Source organism: Odocoileus virginianus, chromosome 20, assembly GCF_023699985.2.
Source record: "Odocoileus virginianus isolate 20LAN1187 ecotype Illinois chromosome 20, Ovbor_1.2, whole genome shotgun sequence".
NCBI lineage: Eukaryota > Metazoa > Chordata > Mammalia > Artiodactyla > Cervidae > Odocoileus > Odocoileus virginianus.
Window position 1 is genome coordinate 1795331 of NC_069693.1, and position 23057 is coordinate 1818387.

General features: G+C 46.1%; 3 protein-coding genes and 1 pseudogene across 4 annotated transcripts in view; all 4 read left to right on the forward strand.

Annotated features, from left to right (window-relative positions):
- Positions 1-5480, forward strand: part of LOC110137814 (zinc finger protein 772-like) — a 35015-nt gene extending 29535 nt beyond the window's left edge. For both annotated transcript variants that reach the window (XM_070451685.1, XM_070451686.1), the window contains exons 2-3: positions 1795-1921; positions 3068-5480. In XM_070451685.1, the coding sequence (XP_070307786.1) occupies positions 1795-1921; positions 3068-4536 (1596 nt within the window). In that variant the 3' untranslated portion in view covers positions 4537-5480. The remainder of the gene's footprint in view (positions 1-1794; positions 1922-3067) is intronic.
- Positions 1832-14559, forward strand: LOC110147635 (zinc finger protein 304-like; annotated as a pseudogene).
- LOC139029994 (zinc finger protein 304-like) lies at positions 14499-15494 on the forward strand. Its single transcript, XM_070451729.1, has one exon. The coding sequence runs from the start codon at positions 14786-14788 to the stop codon at positions 15398-15400; it is 615 nt and encodes a 204-aa protein (XP_070307830.1). The 5' UTR covers positions 14499-14785; the 3' UTR covers positions 15401-15494.
- An 804-nt stretch (positions 15495-16298) lies between these two features.
- On the forward strand, positions 16299-22499 carry LOC139029972 (zinc finger protein 304-like). Its single transcript, XM_070451556.1, has 2 exons — positions 16299-16787; positions 17862-22499. Exons 1-2 carry the CDS (start codon positions 16299-16301, stop codon positions 18945-18947), a joined length of 1575 nt encoding a protein of 524 aa, XP_070307657.1. The 3' UTR covers positions 18948-22499.
- Positions 22500-23057: the final 558 nt, after the last annotated feature.

The window sequence follows — 23057 nt, forward strand, 5'->3', positions numbered from 1 at the left end:
CTGCCTGAGGATTGCTTGGTTTTGTGTGGGATGCCTGCCCCCCATTGGCACTGGATCCAGGAACCTAATTTAGGGGCCTATCCAGATTTGAAGTATACAGTTGTTTTTTTTTTTAAATGGATGAGGTATAGAGTCAGGGAGGCTGGTGAGGAGGATGTGGTTAAAGAATTAAGGAGAATTGTGACAGGAATTTGGATTGAATTGGCAGAATTTCTTCCTGCAACACAATGGCTGTGAGTAGAGAATAGAAGACCACCCCAGTTTTTTTCCCCTGAACATTTAAGTAATGGTGATGAGGAAGTCCATGCAGTGAATGGGATTCAGGAAGGAGATCATGAGTTGTATTTGGATATGGTTATTCTGAGACATTTTGATACGGAGATGTTAGAATATGGAGACATTTTGTGGGTAGAGGAGTATAAAGGTCTGGAGGACTGGGAAGGTCCCTGGTCTGGTCCTTTCCAAGGGGTGTACTGTGTGGACTGGACCAGTTGTAGCCTGGTGGTCAGACTGAAGGAAGAGAGTTGTTGTTATTTCAGATGGTTTCCATGGTGAGGTGTGCGAGGTCTGAGAATGGAGGTGAGGGCACAAATGGGTGTAGGAGGGAGCAGCCCTGCTGTAGGATGGATTCTGACCTGTGTTTGTAGAAGGGTCCATTCAGGTGGACTCGGGAGCTGACCTGGGAAGGAGGTTGAGTGGTGAGTTGGTGTAGATTCTTTCCACTGCAGGCTTCATAGGCCCTCAAAATCACTCCTGTAGAACATGGCAGAGGTCACCTGGGCTACTGGAGTAGCTGGTCCCAGACCAGGGCACTGCCTCATCTCCTCCAGCCCTCAAAGCAAGAGGGGTAGTGCTCTGTACAGCCCAGGGCTCCCTGCAGCTCCTTCCAGGGCACTGTGTTACAGGCAGGCTCGAAAGGACTAGAAGCTGATCCACTTGCTCAGAGCCTTCCTGCGCCTCACTAACTTAAGAGTACACGACACACTTACTGATTTAAACACCAATGAACCGACATCCCTCTAGATATTCACATGTAGGTAGGCCATTAGAAATGAACGTATTGAATTAGTTAAATTTATCCAGACACTTAATTGTTGGTTTGCATGATAATATACATTTACGTATTTGCTTACAATGTGAAATTTTACTTGTCACATCCTCATAAACCTTAAAAAGTAGGAAAAACACACACCCAAATTTCAAAACTGTACTGATTCATCTGCACTGAAAGTGTACACAAAAGCCTTGATTGTGTGAATGGTGCCACTGACACACAGTGTGTACTGCTTATGTTTGATACCAGTCTCCGGCCTCTGAATTGAAACCATCCTTATTCTCCTTTTGCAGATGGAGACACTGAGGGCCTTGTGCCTTCTAAAATACTGACTTGGTGTGTGAGAGTTTGACCATGGAGGGGTTCCCAGGTGGCTCAGTGTAAAAGAATCCGCCTGCCCATGCAGGAGATGCAGGAGATGTGGGTTCAATACCTGGGGTGGGAAAATCCCCTGGAGGTGGGCATGGCAACCCACTCCAGTATTCCTGCCTGGAGAATTCCACGGACAGAGGAGCCTGGCAGGCTGCAGTCCATGGGGTCACAAAGAGTCGGACACAACCGAGTGACTGAGCGCTCATACATGTCAGACCACAGATTCCAAATGGTAGGGGAGATATAAACACATTTGGTGGTTAGTTTGGCCCTGGAATTGGTGGATGAAGAGTAGACCAATACAAAATGGAAGGAAATACAGCACATGCAGCTGCTTATGGGGTGAACTGTCTTAATTTTTATTACAGGGCTTTGTGGTCTTTGAGGACGTGGCCGTATATTTCTCCCAGGAGGAGTGGGGACTTCTTGATGAGGCTCAGAGACTCCTGTACTGTCAAGTGATGCTGCAGAACATTGCACTTTTGTCCTCCATAGGTAAGGCCCCCCTGCCTACTGCAGCATCCTGGGCTGGGCTCTGCTCTTCGTCACTTTCTAAGGGTGCCTCTGACCTTCCCACAATTGATTCTCATTCTGTAGGTTGTTTTTTTCGTTTCATTTATGGTTTCCTCTGTTGTGCAAAAGCTTGTAAATTTGATTAGGTCTCATTTCTTGATTTTTGTTTTTATTTCTGTCACATTGGGAGACTGACCTAAGAAAACATTGGTCTGATTTATGTCAGAGAATGTTTTACCTATGTTCTCTTCTAGGAGTTTTATGGTGTCATGACTTATGTTTAAGTCTTTAACCCATTTTTAGTTAGTTTCATGTCTGGTGAGAGTGTTCCTTCTACTTCGTTGATCTACCACTGGATTGTTTAGACACTTCTTTGATGTCCTTGTATTGATCATTTTAGAGTGTAGGATTTCGTACAGTGGACCCCATCCCTCTCCCAGTCTTTCCTCTTTGAGTGATCTCTTCAGGCCCAGGTGGTTGCTTACCCTGAGCAATAGGAGGCCCTGGGTGCCTGACAGGGTGGATGTTATTTCCATAAGGTCAGGAGAGGTTCAAGGGCACATGGCCCTGGTACCTGGGGATGAGGAAATGGTGAGATGTCAGAGCTGGGGTCCTGTCACATCAGGCATGTGTCCTGTATCCAGCAGTGAGTGGTGCCAGAGTCCACATCTCACTTCCTCCTTTTCTTTCCCATTGATTTTTTGACTCTTCACTTCTGGCCCTGGCTCTCACCCGTTCCTTTCCACTGCTCCTTTTGCAGTGTTCTCAACATGACCTCCATTAAAAGTGGTGGAACATGTGCATGCATCCTTAAATACTCCTTGTAGTCCAGCTGCCACATTGCATTTAGACATTTGGGGTCTGGACAGAGCCTTCTATTCATTGCTCACCAGTTACCAGTAGCCAGGCCTTGTTCAAGTGAGTTGTAGACTTTCCTCCCCTCCCTGCACCATACCCCTTCCTCCTGTCCTTGTCAGTCATCTGGGCTCTGCCCTCAGATGAGCCTCCCAGGCTCCACTCTGCGCCTCAGGCCTTCCCTCACATGGGCTCTGCAATCCCACAGACATATCACTGGGCCGGTCTGAGACACACTGATGGGACTGCCTTTATCAGCATCTCTCCTTCCAGGTTGTCGGCATGGCACCCAGGATGAGGTGGCCCTTTCAGAGCAGCATGATGTGGCTGCAAGGTCACAGGTCAAGACTCCAAAGCCAGGCCCATGCATCCAGAAGCCTCACCCATGTAAGACGTGCGGCCCACTCTTGAAAGACACTTTGTGCCTCGCTGGGCACAGTGGGACACAACCTGAGCAGGAGGTGTCCACATGTGGGGAGAGTCCTTCCCAGCATCCAGAGGAGCCACATCAAAGGAGACTCCCTAGATGGGGTGAGGGGAAGACTTTCTGTATGAAGAATGACAGTGTTCACGTGACAGATCAGACCTGGCCATGTCGGGTGAGAGGGCAGGCGTTCCTAGCCCGATCCAGCATTCTCCAGCACCAGGCCCCTCACACAGAAGGGAAACTGCACAGTGACATGGAGGGAAGGGCAGCCTCTAAAAGTGGACAGAATGATGACAAGCGCAGTGAATGTGGGAAGACCTTTAGCCAAGAACACACACTTGTTGAGCACCAGAAAAACCTTTGCTGTGAAAGCGGGAAGACCTTTATCAGAAGGTTCCACCTGGTTCAGCAGCAGAAAACCGACACCGAGACAAGATTCTCTGAGCAGCTTGGATGTGGAAGGTTCTCTGCACAAAAGTCTGGCTTCACTGCACACCATAGAGTTCACACTAGGTCAGTGCCTTATGAGTGTAGCCAGTGTGGGAAGTGTGTTAAGGACAGCTTCACACTCAGTGTTCATCAGAGAGTTCACACAGGAGAAAAGCCATATAAATGCAGCGAATGTGGAAAATTCTTTAGGTACAGCTTCACGCTCAAAAGACATCAGGGAGTTCACATTGGAGAAAAACCATATGAGTGCAGTGTGTGCAAGAAATTTTTTGTAGACAGCTCCAGGCTCATTATTCATCAGAAAGTTCACACTCGGGGAAGGCGTTTTGAATGCAGCAAATGTGGGAAATTCTTTAGGTACCGCTTCACACTTGAGAGGCATCAGAAAGCGCACATTGGAGAAAGGCCTTATGAGTGCAGCGTATGTGGGAAACTCTTTAGGCATAACTCAAATCACATTAGGCATCGGAGAAATCACACCGGAGAAAGACCTTATGAGTGCAGTGTATGTGGTAGGCTCTTCAGTCAAAACTCCCACCTCATTCGGCACCAAAACGTCCACACCAGAGAAAAAACTTATGAATGTAGCAAATGTGGGAAATTCTTTATGGACAGCTCCACCCTCATTATTCATCAGAGAGTCCACACTGGAGAAAAGCCTTATGAGTGCAGAGAATGTGGGAAAGTCTTTAGGTACAACTCCAGCCTCATTAAACATCGGAGAGTTCACACTGGGGAAAGGCCTTATGAATGTGTCAGCTGTGGGAGAGGCTTTAGCCAAAACTCCCACCTCCTTCGACATCAGGAAGTTCACACTAAAGAGTACTGCAAACAGGGGAAGACTTCAAAGCAAAGTCTGGTCTGATTTAGCACTGGGATGGACTGCTATCTAGGTGTTTAAAGTTTTTTTAATTGTTGTGAAGTATATGTAAAATAGAATTTAAAGTCAACCATATTTAAGTGTAAGTTCAGTAGTAATAATACACCCACATTGTGCACAAATATTCAAAAGTCTTTTCATCTTATAAAACTAAACCTATTAGACAGCAACTCTTCGTCCCCCCTCTTATTGACTGATAACAACTATTCAGCTTTCTGTGTATGAATTTGTTCTCACTGAGTAACTTATATAAGAGTCATCAAGTTATTCTTCTTTTTTGGCTGGCTTATTTAACTGAGCATAATGTTCTTAGGGTTCCTCCATGTTCTAGCCTGTGTCAGAATTTCATTCCTTTTTTGAGTAATGCTCCATCTTCTGTACATCCTACTTTTTCTGTTTCCTTTCATCATTGGGCACTTGAGTTGCTTTCCCTATTTGGCTGTTTTATGTAATGCTTTTATAAATATGATGGCATAAATATTTCTTTGAGGCCTTACTTTCAGTCCTTTTAAGGTATATTCCCAGACATAGAGTTTTTGGACCATATAGTAATACAATATTTACATTTTTTTAGGAACTGAGGGGCTGTTTTCCATGGTAGCTGGACTGTTTTACATTGATGCAGCTCGAGGTTTCCAATTTCTCTACACCCTCAGCAATGTTTTTGTTTTCTTCTTGCTTTATTTTTTATAACACTATCCTAAGGGACACGAGATGATATTTCATTGTGATTTTGATTTGCATTTAATGATTTTGAACAGTTTTTCATCTGCTTGTTGGCTGTTTGTATTAGTCCTTTGAGAAAATGTCTCTTCCAATCCATTGCCCATTTTTTAATGTGGTTATTATGGTCATTGTTATTGTTATTTAGATGTTGGAGTTCTTTATATATTCTGTGTATTAACTTCTTATTAAATAGTTTGCAGATATTTTCTTCCACTCTGAGGGTAGTCTTTTCACTGTGTTGACTTAGTAATTTTTTTTGCACAGAAATTTTAAATATTAGTGTAGTCTAGTTTATTTCTGTTAATGCTGCCTGCCTTTGTTATCATGTCCAAGAAATTATCACAAATCCACTGTCATGAAGCCTTTTTCTTATGTTTTCTTTTCAGAGTACTATGCTTTTAAACCTTAATGTTTAAATGGTCTTTAATGGTCTTTCATCCATTCTGCATTTCCTTTCTCTTTTTTTGGCCACATCACACAGCTTGCGGTATATCAGCTTCCAACTAGGGACTGAACCCAGGCCACAGCAGTTTTGTTAAAAACCAAGGAGAACAGATTTCTGTGCTCTCTTGCTTTCTCTGCTGCCCTTGTGGCTCAGCTGGTAAAGAATCTGCCTGCAATGTGGCAGACCAGGGTTCAATCCCTGGGTTGGGAAGATGCCCTGGAGAAGAGAAAGGCTACCCACTCCAGTATTCTGGCCTGGAGAATTCCATGGACAGTCCATGGGGTCTAAAAGAGTTGGACACAACTGAGTGACTTTCACTTCACTTTCACTTGCTTTATCTGGAGTATCGCCAGCCATTTGAGCCCTTTGCTAAGAATTCATGCCCCACCCCCTTGGTTGGTTACAGTGTGAACATCACCCAGCTTTGCCAAAGGACTGGATCTGGCTTTGCTGGCAGTTTTCAGAGGTTTCCCTTGTTCAGGGTCATTAGTGATTGTCTCCTCATAGTCTTAACAGATTTTTCCAGCCTCCATTTTACCCACTCCTCAAACTCCAGGCTAACCTTCCTGGTTCTTGCAATAAAGTTCTCTCTTTTTTTTTTAATTGAAGTATAGTTCATTTACAATGTTGGGTTAATTACTGCTGTGCAGCAAAGTGACTAATTATACATATATATTCCTTTTTAAAAATATCCTTTTCCAGTATGGTTTATCATAGGGTATTAAATAGAGTTCCCTGCACTTTACTGTAGGACCTTGTTGTTTATCCATTCTATGTATAAAAGTTTACATCTGCTAATCCTAACTTTCTATTCCATTCTTCCCCTTGGTCTTATTGTTTAAGCTATCTTTACTCTTTAACTTTGTGTGCCCTAAAGGAAATAGCAGGAGGACAACGAACAGCTCTCAGTGCAAATCTGGACTACTTGTATTGCTTCCTGAGACTTCCTAGGAAAATCTGAAGGGGCCCCTGCACCAGGGTCTCATGCCCTAGACATGAAAATTATTTGTGGATCCACAGTCCCTTGGGGCAAATGGTTTGCAAACACTGGTATTTGGCAGTAGGCATTTGGCTGGGTATTTGGTTGGGGCCCTTGAATTTAGTGGATGTCCCATGGCAAAATTGAGAGACAGCTGTCTTCTGAGATCCACCATAGGAGCTGTGTGTCCTGAAGAAAAAACTCATGTAGGTATATGTCCATGGACTTAAGATCTAAGAAGGCCTAGGGTGGGAACCATATTGTGTACAGAAACAGTGAGTGGATTAATAGAGACTGGGGGAGATTGCAGCAATGTAGAATGGATAAAGTGAAGTCGCTCAGTCGTGTCCGACTCTTTGCGACCCCGTGGACTGTAGCCTACCAGGCTCCTCCGTCCACGGAATTTTCCAGGCAAGAGTACTGAGTGGGTTGCCATTTCCTTCTCCAGGGGATCTTTCTGACCCAGGGATCGAACCTGAGTCTTCTGCGTTGCAGGCAGACGCTTTACCATCTGAGCCACCAGGGAAGCCTTTTAGAATGGATAAGCCCCTTCCAAATGGGCATGTGTTCCAGTAACTAGATAAGTGGGAAGAGAGTGTACAGAATGAAGGACCTACAGTCCAGTCCATGGAAATCTAGGTGCATCCCCTTTAAGAAATCTGAAAGCCACAAGGCTTCCTGTGTAGCTTAGACAGTAAAGAATCTGCCTGCAATGCAGGAGACCTGGGTTTGATTACTGGGTTGGGAAGATCCCCTAGAGAAGAAAATGGCAACCCACTCCTGTATCCTTGCCTGGAGAATCCCCATGGACAGAGGAGCCTGGTGGGCTACAGTCCATGGGGTCGCAAGAGTCAGACACGACTTAGAGACTAAACCACCACCACCACCACAGTCCAGTCCATGGAAATCTGGGTGCGTCCCCTTTAAGAAACCTGAAACCCCGCCCGTGCCTGGAGCCTAAGGATCCTCCTCTCCAGCAACTCTTCCGTGGTGTGGGGGGAACCTTTTCTGGATCTGGGGAGCATTGCCCTTTACCTGGACCTGGGACCCAGTGAGCTACTTTACCCAGAAGGCATTGCGCCGAACCTGTCACAGGATCACTGAAGACTCAGGCACTTCCGTTCTGGAGGACGATGTCTGGGCGGGTCTGCTGGTGTGCACCCGCGGGTGACATTTTGTAAATACGGATGTGTTTACTTGGTGGGGAGCTTGGAAACGGTGGACTAGCCCGACATCTGGGAGGTGGGAAGCCTGCCCCTTCTGCTTCTCTGAGGCGGGCACGAGGCAGTCTCACTCCACGTGCCCATTCTGCAGCAATAAAGATTCAACTGCAGAGTGGTATTAATATAGACACTCGTTTGGAGGTTTGGAGGCCGTTTTTCTTCGTTCCCCAACTGATCAAAAGGCCAGGCACTGCTACAGTAGAATTTAAGTCTCTTCTTTTTTAACCCTTCGATTTTGAAGAATTTCCAATTCTTAAGGATACACTCCAAGGGCGCTTCTTCTGGCTTAGAAGGGGATCCGCCCATGTTGAATAACCTGCAACTGAGAACTGAGGGTCACAGTGTTGTCACAGGTCACCATGGAAATAGGGGGCGCCTTGCCTTTACCGGGAGGTCTGGCGCTTCGGGACACAGTTTCTCCCCGACCTTTCCGCCTCCATCCGCCTCTGCAGCTATCAGGGAGAACCAGAAACGTGCCCTTTCCCTGGTTGGATGGGGTGCACAAACTCCTTAACCTAGAGGTCTCTGCCCAGCGCATCCGCGCTGTGCCAGTGGCCGCCCAGAAGATGGGCGTTTCCGGAAGCCCTTGCAAGCAGAGGGGATTTCTGGCGTCGCGATTGTGACGTCTTTTGCTGGTGGCCGGGATCCTCGAGTTGCTGTGTAGGCTGGGAGTCCACAGTGGGGTCCGCTTTTGGGGAGGCTCTGGAGAGGCGAACATAGGACAGAAAAAAAGATGGTACTTCCGTCCGCTTGGTTATTACGAACCATGGTCGCTGTCGTGGGACGGGCGGCCTATCGCGGAGCTGTCGCCTGGGGCTGCGCTCCTTCGGGGGCCTTCTCAGCCGCCCTCTGTCCTCGTCCACCTCGAGGCAGCATCCTGAGCTTCCGCGCCTTTTGACCAGGAGGAGATCGGGGATCGGAGCTCGACCGTTCTCACGGGCCCACCACACCCAGGGGAGTGTGCGGGTTCCGCCGGCTTTTCAACACTGTTCTGCTCACAGGACCCCATGGCGGCTGCCGCGCTTATGAACTGGGCTCAGGTGAGTGGAGAGTCCTCAAGCCTTCCCGACTCAGGTGTGGGGGGTGGTGTATTCTCGGGCTTTCCAAACTTGGCCTTCGCTCACTTCTCGAGTATGAAGGCCCTGAAGGGTGGTCAGTGACGGTGAACATGTGGCAAGGAATCCCTTAGCAGTGTTGACGGGATGAGGTGCGGGAAATGGTTTCCAGGATTTAAGAGCCCCAGGTACAAGCACCTGGAGGTGAGGATGAATTAGGCGCGTTCTGGAAACGGCAGGTCTCTCCGGTTATGTGTGCTGAGAACAGAGAGCAGGCAGTCAGGAGTCCGAACTGGTATGGCAGCCTGGGGAGCTGGACCTCTATTCTGACGGTGATGGAAACCACGGAAGGTTTATAACAAAGAAGGGAGGTGGTCTGACGTCAATGTTGACAGGCTCCCTCTAAGTAGAGTGGAAAGATTGGGGAAGCCTGAGGGTGGCAGGGAGACCAGGCGGAATCGACTGCAATAGCCCAGGTGTGTTGATGGTGGGGCCAAAAGTGGGCGTTAGAGAAGTGTTTGGATTTTGTATGTTTTTAAACTAGGGCCGGTGGAGATTTTGTGATGAGAAGTAGTGATGTTCTGAGACTCTTCACCTGTCCCTCCCTCTGCACTTGAGTCTGGGGCCCTTTCAGAAGGAGTCCTTTCTAGCCCAGCACCCTGAATCTAAGCCAAGAGTTATATGAAGAGGTTCCTGCTTTGGGCAGCCAGCAGGAGTAAGACTGGACAGGTGTATTAGACTCAGGAAGAGCTTGCACAAGTGCCTAAGAGGTTAAGATTGAGTTGGGAGTCATCAGGGAACCACAGGTCTTCATTCTGTCTGTTGAGAAAAGGGCCAGAAGTTGGGCAACAATAGCAGGCTGAGGAGCTGTGCTTCTGTTTTGAAGGTGATGAAAGACATGAGCTTCCTGGATGCCTCGGTGGTAAAGATTCCACCTGCAGTGTAGAAGATGCAAGAGACACGTGTTTGATCCCTGGGTCAGGAAGATCCCCTGGAGGAGGGAATGGCAACCCATTCCCGTAGTCTTGCCCGGGAAATCTCATAGACAGAGAAACCAGGTGGGCTGCAGTCCTTGGGGTCCCAAAGAGGCAGACACGACTAAGTGAACCTGTAGCATGCACAAAAGACATGGAAGATTTGGAAGAGAAGAGAGAATTAAATCAAAATGGGCTCCCTCTGGCTGCTGTCTAGTTGAGAATGGAGTGTGGGCGTGAGGGAGGAGGCTACTGCAGTGATCTACAGAAGTGTTGATGGTGGCAAAGAAAGTCCCAACTGGGCACTGAGGACTGGGTGTCTTGCTCAGGCACTGGGTTGGCAGTGGAGCCTGTCAGACACAAAGGAGTTCTTCCTGGATTCTGTGTTCAGAGTGGCTTCAGGGGTGGGCCGAGCCTTGGAAGTGTGGACTGGAAAGTTTTCAGTCTTAATGGAGGGGGACCCCAGACATGAGGAAGGTGTGGTTCAGAGTGAGGTTCATGGTGGGAGGAGCATAGACTGATGGCCTTAAAAGTTGTGTCTGGGAGGCATGGTCAGGGGGATGCCAGCGGGAGAGATTTGGTGCCCTTCCTGCTGGACCCGTGGCTTACATAGTCTCTGTCTGCCCACCTTCCTGATTTTGCTCTGGGCTGCACATGGTGGTCAGAGGGACAGCAGAGGGCAGCTAGTAGTGGTGTCATGGCCGAGTATCACCTCCGAGTTGGGAGGCTGGGGAGCACCAGAGCCAGGGGGTGGGAGGTGAGTGGAGGCCTGGGGAGCCCTGTTGTCTGTGGGCTCAGCTGTCCCCATCATGGCAGGGCAGTGTGACCTTCAAGGATGTGTTTATGTACTTCTCCCGGGAGGAGTGGGAGCTGCTGGAGGAACCTCAGAGACTCCTGTACCGCAGTGTGATGCTGGAGAACTTCGCACACGTGGCTGCCTTGGGTAAGTCCCCATTTCAGTTACCCATTGCTACATGTCAAACTACTCTAGAAGTGAGTGACGTAAAACAATACAAAGGCCTTATGTAAGCTTCACTGTGTCACGAGCTCGTTACAGCTGATGTTTTTGGCTCAGGACCTCTCATGAGGCTTTAGTCAAGCTCCCAATCAAACTGTTCTCATCTGAAGGCCATTCTTGGGAGGATCTCATTCACAAACTCACTCATGTTTTGTGTTTCCAAGAGGTTGTTTCTTGTGGCTTGTTGGACTGTAAGGCTGTTGGTCAGACACCCCCTGGCTTCCTTGTCACCGTAGCCTTTCTGTAGCACATCTCACAGCAGGGAAGGAACTTTCTCTCTGAGCGGAGAGAATGTTCAGGATGGTAGCTGCTCTTTTTCTAATCCGACCTGGAAACCATCATTTTTCCCTGTTTTGTTCTTAGAAATGGGTCAGTCAGTGCAACCTCCGGTCAAGGGAAGTGGCTCACACAAGGGCAAGAACACTGGGTGATAGGTCTTCCTGGGCCATCGGAGAGGCTGCCTGCGCCAGGCCCCCCACTGCCACGCCTGCTGCAGTGTCCTTGGGTTTTTTCCCTGGTGCCCTGGGGGCAGTTCTTCCTGCCCTGCCAAATCAGGGGCTCTTCCCCGTCCCGTCTTGGTTCCCAGGGTAGGGGCTGTGGATCCCCAGGGCTGTGTGTAGTGTCCCCTCGCTGAGCAGTCCCAACACCTGCTGCCCAAAGCCTTTCTGGATCAGGTTAGGAGTTTAGGGCTCTTGAGTTGGCTTCACAGATTCTCCCTAGCTTGGGCACTTCCAGATCCATGATGCGTCTATGTCTATATTCTCCCCCCATCCTCTGGCTGACGGTTCTCAGGGACTGACTTTGCCAGAAATTGTAGCTATTGACATGTCACTGCTTGTGGAGGGCATAGGGGTGTTCTGCCAAATCCTCCTTTGTGGTTTTTTGTCTTTTTTATTTTAACCTTTTCTTCTCTCTGAGATGGGTCTATCTGGACCACTCATCTGTGCTATGTTTGTTTGTTTGTTTTACAACTTCCACCTTCCAGATCCCATGTAGTTGCCCAGTAGCAGAGAGGCAGAAAACCCTGGGTACCTGTGTGTAGACCTGTCTCCAGCCACACCGACAGCACAGAGCAGGCCTGCCCTGCCACACGGGAGCTGAGAGAGAGCCATCTGAGGGTTGGGCTCACATCATACGTCAGCCAACTTTGTGTCCACCAGTGTTTTCTTGCCAAGGCCCATAGCAGTCCCTCACTTCTCCCTTTCCTCACCATTCTGGGCATGACGTTTTTCTTCTGTCTTCCTTCCCTTGGCTGTTTTCCCACCTCTCTGGCCTCCATGTCTGTCATTCATCCTCTGCTCACCCTGCAATGCTCTGCTACGTGGGCTGCATCAGTGTGCCGTGAGTTGTGCACATATCTGTATGTAGTCCTGAAGAGCCAGCTGCTTACTTGCAATCAGATTTTCCTGGGCCTGGACAGAGCCTTCTGACAGCTGAGCTTGACACCAACAGCTGATACGCTGTTTAAACCCTTCTTAAACGAGTGAGTTGGAGACCTCGCCTCTGCTTCCAGTACTGTTCACCATCATTGTGTCTTTACCCATCATTGGAAGTACTCTGTACTGTGACTTTTTGAGGCCCAGGACTGACAGTGGGCCCTTCCTCACTGCGCCTGGCCCCCTCATCCTGCCAAAGGTCCGTGGACTCACTCACTGTTGTGTCAGAGACTCAGAGGTGATAGACTTGCTGCTTCTTACTGACGTCAGCACGTCCTTCACTAGCATTTCTTTGCTTTCAGGTTGTTGGTGTGAAGCAGTGAGGAGGCCCCTTCTGAGCAGAGTGTTTTTGTTGAATTAGTGTCAGAGTTCAGGGCTCTTGGGTCCTGTGCACCTGTCCAGAAAGCTCACCCATGTGACACAGATGACTTGCTCTTGAAAGGCATTTTAACACCTGGATGAACAACAGGGGTCGTGCCCTGCACTGAACCTGGACATACGTGACCCCTGTGGGTGAGGATTCCTGTTGAGTGAAAACTTTCATTAGCACCAGAAACCACATAGTGGTAAGAATCCTGTCAGTGAAGATGATGATGTGGCCTCACGTATGAAGAGCTGTGCTGTCCATGAGTTAGGGAGATCTTTTACTTGCGGGGGGCAGTGATGGATGTGCCGGATAACTCTGGCCTCTTCCAGCACCAAAGCACTCACAGTGGACTGAGTCTACAGAGAAGAGCTGAGTTCGTGGAATCTTTTCACAGAAGTCCAGTCTTGGGCGACACCAGGGAGACAGTGATGAACCGATGCTTTTCAATTGCACTGACAATGAGAAAGCCTTCCTGAACGCTTTCACTCTCCTCGACAACCAGATAACTCAGGATGAAGTGCGAACCTTTAGGTACCTACTGTGTGGAAATCTGTCCAAGGAGAAATCCGCTCTTATTCATCACAGAAAACTTCCCGGTGGGGAAACATCACATGTGTGCAAGGAGTGTGGACAAGCCTTCATTCACCTGTCTCACCTAAAAACCCACCAGAAATTTCACACTGGCATAAGACACTATATGTGCAGTGAATGTGGAGAAGCTTACAACAGAAGCTTGCACCTTGTTCAGAACCAGAGAACTCACACCAGAGAAAGACCTTATGAGTGCAGTGAATGCGGAAAAGCCTTTAGTCATAAAAACACACTTGTTCAGCACCAGAGTTATGGCGAAAGGTCTTATGACTGCACTGAATGTGGAAAAGCCTACAGCAGAAGCTCCCACCTTGTGCAGCACCAGAGAATTCATACAGGGGAAAGGCCTTATGAGTGCAGTGAATGTGGAAAATTCCATAGCCAAAGCTCTCACCTTATTGAGCACTGGAGGAATCACACCAGGGCGAGGCCTTATGAGTGCAGTGAATGTGGAAAATTCCTTAGCCATAACTCCAGCCGCATTAAACATAGGAGAGTCCACACAGGAGCAAAGTCTTATGTGTGCGGCAAATGTGGTGAGACTTTGGCTGCAAAGACACACTTGTTCAGCACCAGATAATGCACACTGGAGCACGGCCTTATGAGTGCAGTGAGTGTGGGAAGGCCTTCAGCTGTAAACACATGCTTGTGCACAACTGGAAAATCCACACTGGAGAAAGGCCTTATGAGTGCAGTGACTGTGGAAAACTCTTTAGCCATAGCTCCAACCTGATTGTGCACCAGAGAATTCACACTGGAGCGAAGCCTTATGAATGCAGTGAATGTGGGAAATGCTTTAGCCACAATTCCAGCCTCATTCTACACCAGAGAGTTCACAATGGAGCAACGCCTTATGTGTGTAGTGAATGCGGAAAAGCGTACATCAGTAGCTCCCACCTTGTTCAACAGAAGAAAGTTCACACTGGAGCGAGACCTTATGAGTGCAGTGAATGTGGGAAATTCTTTAGCCGCAACTCTAGCCTCATTCTACACCAGAGAGTTCACACTGGAGAAAAGCCTTACGTGTGCAGTGAATGTGGGAAGGCCTACAGCAGAAGCTCCCATCTTGTTCGGCACCAGAAAGCTCACCCTGGAGAAGGACGTCATGATTGCAACAGTTTTGGTGACCCTTAGGCTGCGTCTCTTAAACTTGTTGAACACCGAGAAACTTCACACTGGAGAAAGGCCTTATGAGTGCAGTGAATGTGGAAAATTCCTTAGCCAAAGCTCTCACCTTATTGAGCACTGGAGGAGTCACACCAGGGCGAGGCCTTATGAGTGCAGTGAATGTGGAAAATTCTTTAGCCATAACTCCAGCCGCATTAAACATAGGAGAGTCCACACAGGAGCAAAGTCTTATGCGTGCAACAAATATGGGGAGACTTTTGGCTGCAAAGACACACTTGTTCAGCACAAGATAATGCACACTGGAGCATGGCCTTATGAGTGCAGTGAATGTGGGAAGGCCTTCAGCTGTAAACACATGCTTGTGCACAACTGGAAAATCTGCACTGGAGAAAGGCCTTATGAGTGCAGTGACTGTGGAAAACTCTTTAGCCATAGCTCCAACCTGATTGTGCACCAGAGAATTCACACTGGAGCGAAGCCTTATGAATGCAGTGAACGTGGGAAATGCTTTAGCCACAATTCCAGCCTCATTCTACACCAGAGAGTTCACAGTGGAGCAAGGACTTATGTATGTAGTGAATGCGGAAAAGCGTACATCAGTAGCTCCCACCTTGTTCAACACAAGAAAGTTCACACTGGAGCGAGACCTTATGAGTGCAGTGAATGCGGGAAATTCTTTAGCCGCAACTCTAGCCTCATTCTACACCAGAGAGTTCACACTGGAGAAAAGCCTTACGTGTGCAGTGAATGTGGGAAGGCCTACAGCAGAAGCTCCCATCTTGTTCGGCACCAGAAAGCTCACCCTGGAGAAGGACGTCATGATTGCAACAGTTTTGGTGACCCTTTAGCTGCGTCTCTTAAACTTGTTGAACACCGAGAAACTTCACACTGGAGAAAGGCCTTATGAGTGCAGTGAATGTGGAAAATTCCTTAGCCGAAGCTCTCACCTTATTGAGCACTGGAGGAGTCACACCAGGGCGAGGCCTTATGAGTGCAGTGAATGTGGAAAATTCCTTAGCCAAAGCTCTTACCTTATTGAGCACTGGAGGAGTCACACCAGGGCGAGGCCTTATGAGTGCAGTGAATGTGGAAAATTCCTTAGCCAAAGCTCTCACCTTATTGAGCACTGGAGGAGTCACACCAGGGCGAGGCCTTATGAGTGCAGTGAATGTGGAAAATTCCTTAGCCAAAGCTCTCACCTTATTGAGCACTGGAGGAGTCACACCAGGGCGAGGCCTTATGAGTGCAGTGAATGTGGAAAATTCCTTAGCCAAAGCTCTCACCTTATTGAGCACTGGAGGAGTCACACCAGGGTGAGGCCTTATGAGTGCAGTGAATGTGGAAAATTCCTTAGCCAAAGCTCTCACCTTATTGAGCACTGGAGGAGTCACACCGGGGCGAGGCCTTATGAGTGCAGTGAATGTGGAAAATTCCTTAGCCAAAGCTCTCACCTTATTGAGCACTGGAGGAGTCACACCGGGGCGAGGCCTTATGAGTGCAGTGAATGTGGAAAATTCCTTAGCCAAAGCTCTCACCTTATTGAGCACTGGAGGAGTCACACCAGGGCGAGGCCTTATGAGTGCAGTGAATGTGGAAAATTCCTTAGCCAAAGCTCTCACCTTATTGAGCACTGGAGGAGTCACACCAGGGCGAGGCCTTATGAGTGCAGTGAATGTGGAAAATTCCTTAGCCATAACTCCAGCCGCATTAAACATAGGAGAGTCCACACAGGAGCAAAGTCTTATGTGTGCGACAAATGTGGGGAGACTTTTGGCTGCAAAGACACACTTGTTCAGCACCAGATAATGCACACTGGAGCATGGCCTTATGAGTGCAGTGAGTGTGGGAAGGCCTTCCGCTGTAAACACATGCTTGTGCACCACTGGAAAATCCGCACTGGAGAAAGGCCTTATGAGTGCAGTGACTGTGGAAAACTCTTTAGCCATAGCTCCAACCTGATTGTGCACCAGAGAATTCACACTGGAGCGAAGCCTTATGAATGCAGTGAACGTGGGAAATGCTTTAGCCACAATTCCAGCCTCATTCTACACCAGAGAGTTCACAGTGGAGCAAGGCCTTATGTATGTAGTGAATGCGGAAAAGCGTACATCAGTAGCTCCCACCTTGTTCAACAGAAGAAAGTTCACACTGGAGCGAGACCTTATGAGTGCAGTGAATGCGGGAAATTCTTTAGCCGCAACTCTAGCCTCATTCTACACCAGAGAGTTCACACTGGAGAAAAGCCTTACGTGTGCAGTGAATGTGGGAAGGCCTACAGCAGAAGCTCCCATCTTGTTCGGCACCAGAAAGCTCACCCTGGAGAAGGACGTCATGATTGCAAGTTTTGGTGACCCTTTAGCTGCGTCTCTTAAACTTGTTGAACACCGAGAAACTTCACACTGGAGAAAGGCCTTATGAGTGCAGTGAATGTGGAAAATTCCTTAGCCAAAGCTCTCACCTTATTGAGCACTGGAGGAGTCACACCAGGGCGAGGCCTTATGAGTGCAGTGAATGTGGAAAATTCCTTAGCCAAAGCTCTCACCTTATTGAGCACTGGAGGAGTCACACCGGGGCGAGGCCTTATGAGGGCAGTGAATGTGGAAAATTCCTTAGCCAAAGCTCTCACCTTATTGAGCACTGGAGGAGTCACACCAGGGCGAGGCCTTATGAGTGCAGTGAATGTGGAAAATTCTTTAGCCATAACTCCAGCCACATTAAACGTAGGAGAGTCCACACAGGAGCAAAGTCTTATGTGTGCGGCAAATGTGGGGAGACTTTTGGCTGCAAAGACACACTTGTTCAGCACCAGATAATGCACACTGGAACACGGCCTTATGAGTGCAGTTAGTGTGGGAAGGCCTTCAGCTATAAACACATGCTTGTGTACCACTGGAAAATCTGCACTGGAGAAAGCCCTTATGAGTGAAGTGACTGTGGAAAACTCTTTAGCCATAGCTCCAACCTGATTGTGCACCAGAGAATTCACACTGGAGCGAAGCCTTATGAATGCAGTGAATGTGGGAAATGCTTTAGCCACAATTCCAGCCTCATTCTACACCAGAGAGTTCACAGTGGAGCAAGGCCTTATGTGTGTAGTGAATGCGGAAAAGCGTACATCAGTAGCTCCCACCTTGTTCAACACAAGAAAGTTCACACTGGAGCGAGACCTTATGAGTGCAGTGAATGCGGGAAGTTCTTTAGCCGCAACTCTAGCCTCATTCTACACCAGAGAGTTCACACTGGGGATAAGCCTTACGTGTGCAGTGAATGTGGGAAGGCCTACAGCAGAAGCTCCCATCTTGTTCGGCACCAGAAAGCTCACCCTGGAGAAGGACGTCATGATTGCAACAGTTTTGGTGACCCTTTAGCTGCGTCTCTTAAACTTGTTGAACACCGAGAAACTTCACACTGGAGAAAGGCCTTATGAGTGCAGTGAATGTGGAAAATTCCTTAGCCAAAGCTCTCACCTTATTGAGCACTGGAGGAGTCACACCGGGGCGAGGCCTTATGAGTGCAGTGAATGTGGAAAATTCCTTAGCCAAAGCTCTCACCTTATTGAGCACTGGAGGAGTCACACCGGGGCGAGGACTTATGAGTGCAGTGAACGTGGAAAATTCTTTAGCCATAACTCCAGCCACATTAAACGTAGGAGAGTCCACACAGGAGCAAAGTCTTATGTGTGCGGCAAATGTGGGGAGACTTTTGGCTGCAAAGACACACTTGTTCAGCACCAGATAATGCACACTGGAGCACGGCCTTATGAGTGCAGTGAGTGTGGGAAGGGCTTCAGCTATAAACACATGCTTGTGCACCACTGGAAAATCCGCACTGGAGAAAGGCCTTATGAGTGCAGTGACTGTGAAAAACTCCTTAGCCATAGCTCCAACCTGATTATGCACCAGAGAATTCACACTGGAGCGAAGCCTTATGAGTGCAGTGAATGTGGGAAACGCTTTAGCCACAATTCCAGCCTCATTCTACACCAGAGAGTTCACAGTGGAGCAACGCCTTATATGTGTAGTGAATGCGGAAAAGCGTACATCAGTAGCTCCCACCTTGTTCAACAGAAGAAAGTTCACACTGGAGCGAGACCTTATGAGTGCAGTGAATGCGGGAAATTCTTTAGCCGCAACTCTAGCCTCATTCTACACCAGAGAGTTCACACTGGAGAGAAGCCTTACGTGTGCAGTGAATGTGGGAAGGCCTACAGCAGAAGCTCCCATCTTGTTCGGCACCAGAAAGCTCACCCTGGAGAAGGACGTCATGATTGCAACAGTTTTGGTGACCCTTTAGCTGCGTCTCTTAAACTTGTTGAACACCGAGAAACTTCACACTGGAGAAAGGCCTTATGTGCAGTCAATGCACTGTGTCCCTTTCAAGATTATAGGACTCACACCAGCAAAGGTGGGAATCATTGTTGGTACAGAGACACTGAGATAATGGAGTGGGGATGACTGAGGCTCGTGAGAGGATGGGTGTCTGTTCTTCAGGTGGCGTCTCTATATGTCCTTGCAATTTTGGCTGTATGGCATGAAAGTATACAGAAATTCTCAGGACCTTCACACCTCTGAGTCTCCTGTGGCCGATACACTGTCTCAGTAAATAGAGGTTTGTGAATTCCTGTATCTCCCTGGGCTGTCGATGTTCTGGCCATCACTGCACAGGCAGGAGCCCCAGCAGTGACAGAAGAGAGATCCAGGGCTCAGGCTTCTCTGACCAGCCAGCATTCCTAGTGAGTAAGGTGGACATGGACTTCATTGCTCTGCAGTTTTTGCTGGTCCTGAGGCAGGGCTTATGAGCCTCCGTTGTGTGGAGAGGGATATGTTAGAACCAGAACAGTCGGCAGATGGGACTTTCCAAGAAGAATGGTAAATATAGATATTTATGGGGAATATTTAATTCTTAACATCTTTATTGAGGTATGGTGACATGAAATAAATGTATGTAAAATATAGAATGTGTTATATTTCAGCATGTGTATATACTGATGAGACCAGAAATGGAGATAATGGAGATATCCAGCACAGCCCAGAGATTCCTTGTGTCTCTCTATAACGTTTCTCGCCCAGTCCTTTCTAACCCCCTTTCCCACAATTCACGAGTAATAGCAAGCATTTTGTTGTATTTTATATAAACAAAATTATGTGATATATACTTTCTGGGGAGTGGGAACTCTGACTTTTTTCATGAGCCATAATTATTTTGAGATTGATCCATTTTGCTGCATATATCAATTATTCATTTGTATTGTTGAGTATTCATCCATTGTATGGATATACCACAATTGTCTTTTATCCATTTGCCAGTTAGTAGATATTTAGGTTGTTTCCAGTTTTGGGCTATCACAGATAAAACTGCTGTGACAATTTGTGTATAAATTATCACTGAATCACCTTCCATTGTATGGATGTACCACAGTTTATTCATTCACTGAGGGATGTCTTGATTGCTTCCAAGTTTTGGGACTATGACGAAACCTGCATTATGCATTGTTTTGTGTGGGTATACATTTTCAATTCACTTGGGTTCAAGCCTCAGGGCATGATTTGCTGGGTCACATAGTAAGAGAATATTTAGTTTTATAAAAAACTGCCTTTTAAAGTGATTGTATCATATTGCATTCCCACCAGCAGTAGGTGAGAGTTCCTGTTGCTCCATGTTCTTATATTTGATGTTGTCAATGTTTTGGTTTTTGCCATTCAAGTCAGTATGTAGTAATAGTATATTGTTGTTTCTTTCATTTGCAATTCTCTAATGACATGTGCTGAATATCTTTATATTCTTCTAACAGTGTCTTTTGCTGAACAGAAATTTTAAACTTTAGTCAGGTCCAAATTACTCAGTGTTTCCTTCATGGATTGTACTTTTGGTGTGTCTAATGCATCATTGCCTAACCCAAGGTCTGTGTCCCCTGTATTATTGTCTATGTGTTTTACTCTTTTGTATTTAGGCTTATTATCCATTTGAGAAAATGTATCCATTTGTGAAAGGTGTGAGGTCTGTGTCTGGATCACTCCCCCCGCCCCCCGTGCTGTGCAGCTTGTAGGGTCTTAGTTGCCAAACCAGGGATTTTAACCCATGTTCCCTGCAGTGGAAGCAGGGAGTCCTAACCACCGGATCCTGTTTTAAAGCCCCATTTGTTGAAAAGACTATCCTTTCTTCATTCCTTTGCCTTTGCTCCCTTTGCAAAGATCAGTTTACTGTATTAGTGTGGATCTGTTTCTGTGGTTTCCATTCATTTTTGCACTTAGTGAGATAATCATCACGTGGCTGTTTCTGTTTTTGTTCCTTGCTGTCTTTTATTTAAACGGTGCGTGTGTGCTAAGCTGCTTCCGTCATGTCTGACTCTGTACACATGGACTGCAGCCTTCCAGATTCTTCTGTCCCTGGGAACTAATCTTACATTTCCTGCAAGAAATCCCACATGATCATCTTGTATAATCCATTGTATATGTTGCTGAGTTATTTTTCTGATATTTTGTTAATGTATTGTATAGATAGATGAATGGTAGTGGGTTTATAGATCTGTTTTTCTCTGACTTTGGCATCAGAGTAATTCTGATGTCAAAGAATAATTGCTTCCTCCTCCTTATTTTCTGGAGGAGTTTTGAAGGATGAATGATACTTCTTTTTTAAATGCTTGCTGGAATTCCTTAGTGAAGGCACCTAAGCCTGGAATTTTCTTGTGGGAAGACTTTCAATAAAAATACAGTCAAGTAATTTTTTCAGTTTTTTTCTCTTGAAAGGAACAGCTTTGGAGTATAGTTGATTATCAACATTGTTAGTTTCAGGTGGACAGCAGAATGATTTGGTTATACATATACATGTATGTATTCCTTTTCAAGTTCTTTTTCCATCTAGGTTATTTCAGTGTTTTGAACAGAGTTCCCTGTACTATATATAGTAGGTCCTTGTAGGTTGTCTGTTTTAAATACAGAACTGTGTACGTGTCAATCAACTCAATAATCTCTTGCATCCCCCTCCCCCACCACCACCCAACTTTTTTCTCTAAGTTTGTGCATCTGTTTCTGTTTTGTAAATGTTTGTTTTTAATAAAAAAAAAAATGTTTTTTTTTTTTTAACCATTCCCTTATGATACCTTCAATTTCTCTAGTCAGTAGTGTCTTCACTCTTGGTTTTGTTGTCTTCTTTTCAGTCCACCTACAGTTTTGTCAATTTTGAAAGAACCAACATTTTTCTTCATTGATTTTTAAAAAGTTTTTTTTCAATATTTTGTTCTAATTTTATCATTTCCTTTCTTATCTTTGCTTTGGGGTTTGGTCTTATTTTCTAGGTTTCTCAACAAGGAAGGTTAGGTTATTGACATCATTCTTCTTCTGTAATGAATTATAAATAAAGCTATACATTTCCTTTATTTTTTTAAAATTTTTTTCATTTTTATTAATACAGAATATACTAACAGTAAGTTATCTTTCAATATAATCAAGGTTACAAATAAACTGTTACTAACCCATAAACAAATAACAGTCACTTGACTCTTCTCTTGGTTGAATAATTCTCTATTAGGTAGTACAGTTATTTTTACCAATTTATTTTTAAACTGCTTTATGATTTTAAAGAAATTTCTTTGTCTTTACTTATTAAATAATTCCATCAATTGGGAACTTCATATATCACAATTATTTCCAGCAAGTTAATGCATTCTCCAATGCCTTCTACTCAACCTAGTTGTCTTAAACTACATTCTGATTCTTTGAAAGCTGAGTATGACATCAGTGTTTCCAAAAGGTGAGCATAAAGCCTGTAAGAAAGAAATGTTTTCCTTCCTTCCCCCAGTCACAGAGGCCATATGAGTGTTCCACATTCTTCATATTTAGCAACAGGAATCCCTTACAACTCAAATGGCAGCAGACAAGGGAGAACTTAGGCCATCAATGTACTTTTAAAACAGATAAAACTCCAAATATATTTTAAGATTCCATCTTCACCACAGATGACAAAGGGTTGGAGAGGCTCTTTGACTTTTCTGTAGCAGTAATCCTGGTCCTCCAGTTAGAAAAAGAGACACAGGATGGCAGTCCTTAAACAGCACAAACTGAATCCACAAATACTGGGAGAAGCCCTCTCCCCTATTGATATATCCCAAAAAATACATTGCCATGTGCAAGAGGGTCAATTATCAGAATAAATAACCATATTCTGAAGGACTAACAAAAACAAAGAATAGTTTTACACAAAGAATACCCTATGCACTCAGAAATTTCAGGATAACCATACATTAAGTACCTCATGCAAGTAATATTCTGTTAAGTATGAACGACAAGTTCTTTTAACTGAATTTCATATTGTACAAAACTTAAGTGTGGCACATTTCTACTATTACCATTACATTATTTTCTTTTTAAATGTAGTCAAAATTGATACATTACACAGACCTTTTGACTGAAAATATAACCAAAGGAAACCATTACAAACTCTTAATTCAAACAGGCGTTTTTCTATACAAACATGAGTTAGTTTAAAAAAAATAGCCATTTCAATGCAATTAAGCCACCTCTGATTAAGACATACATTTCATGCATGTGAAAAAATAAGTTTACATT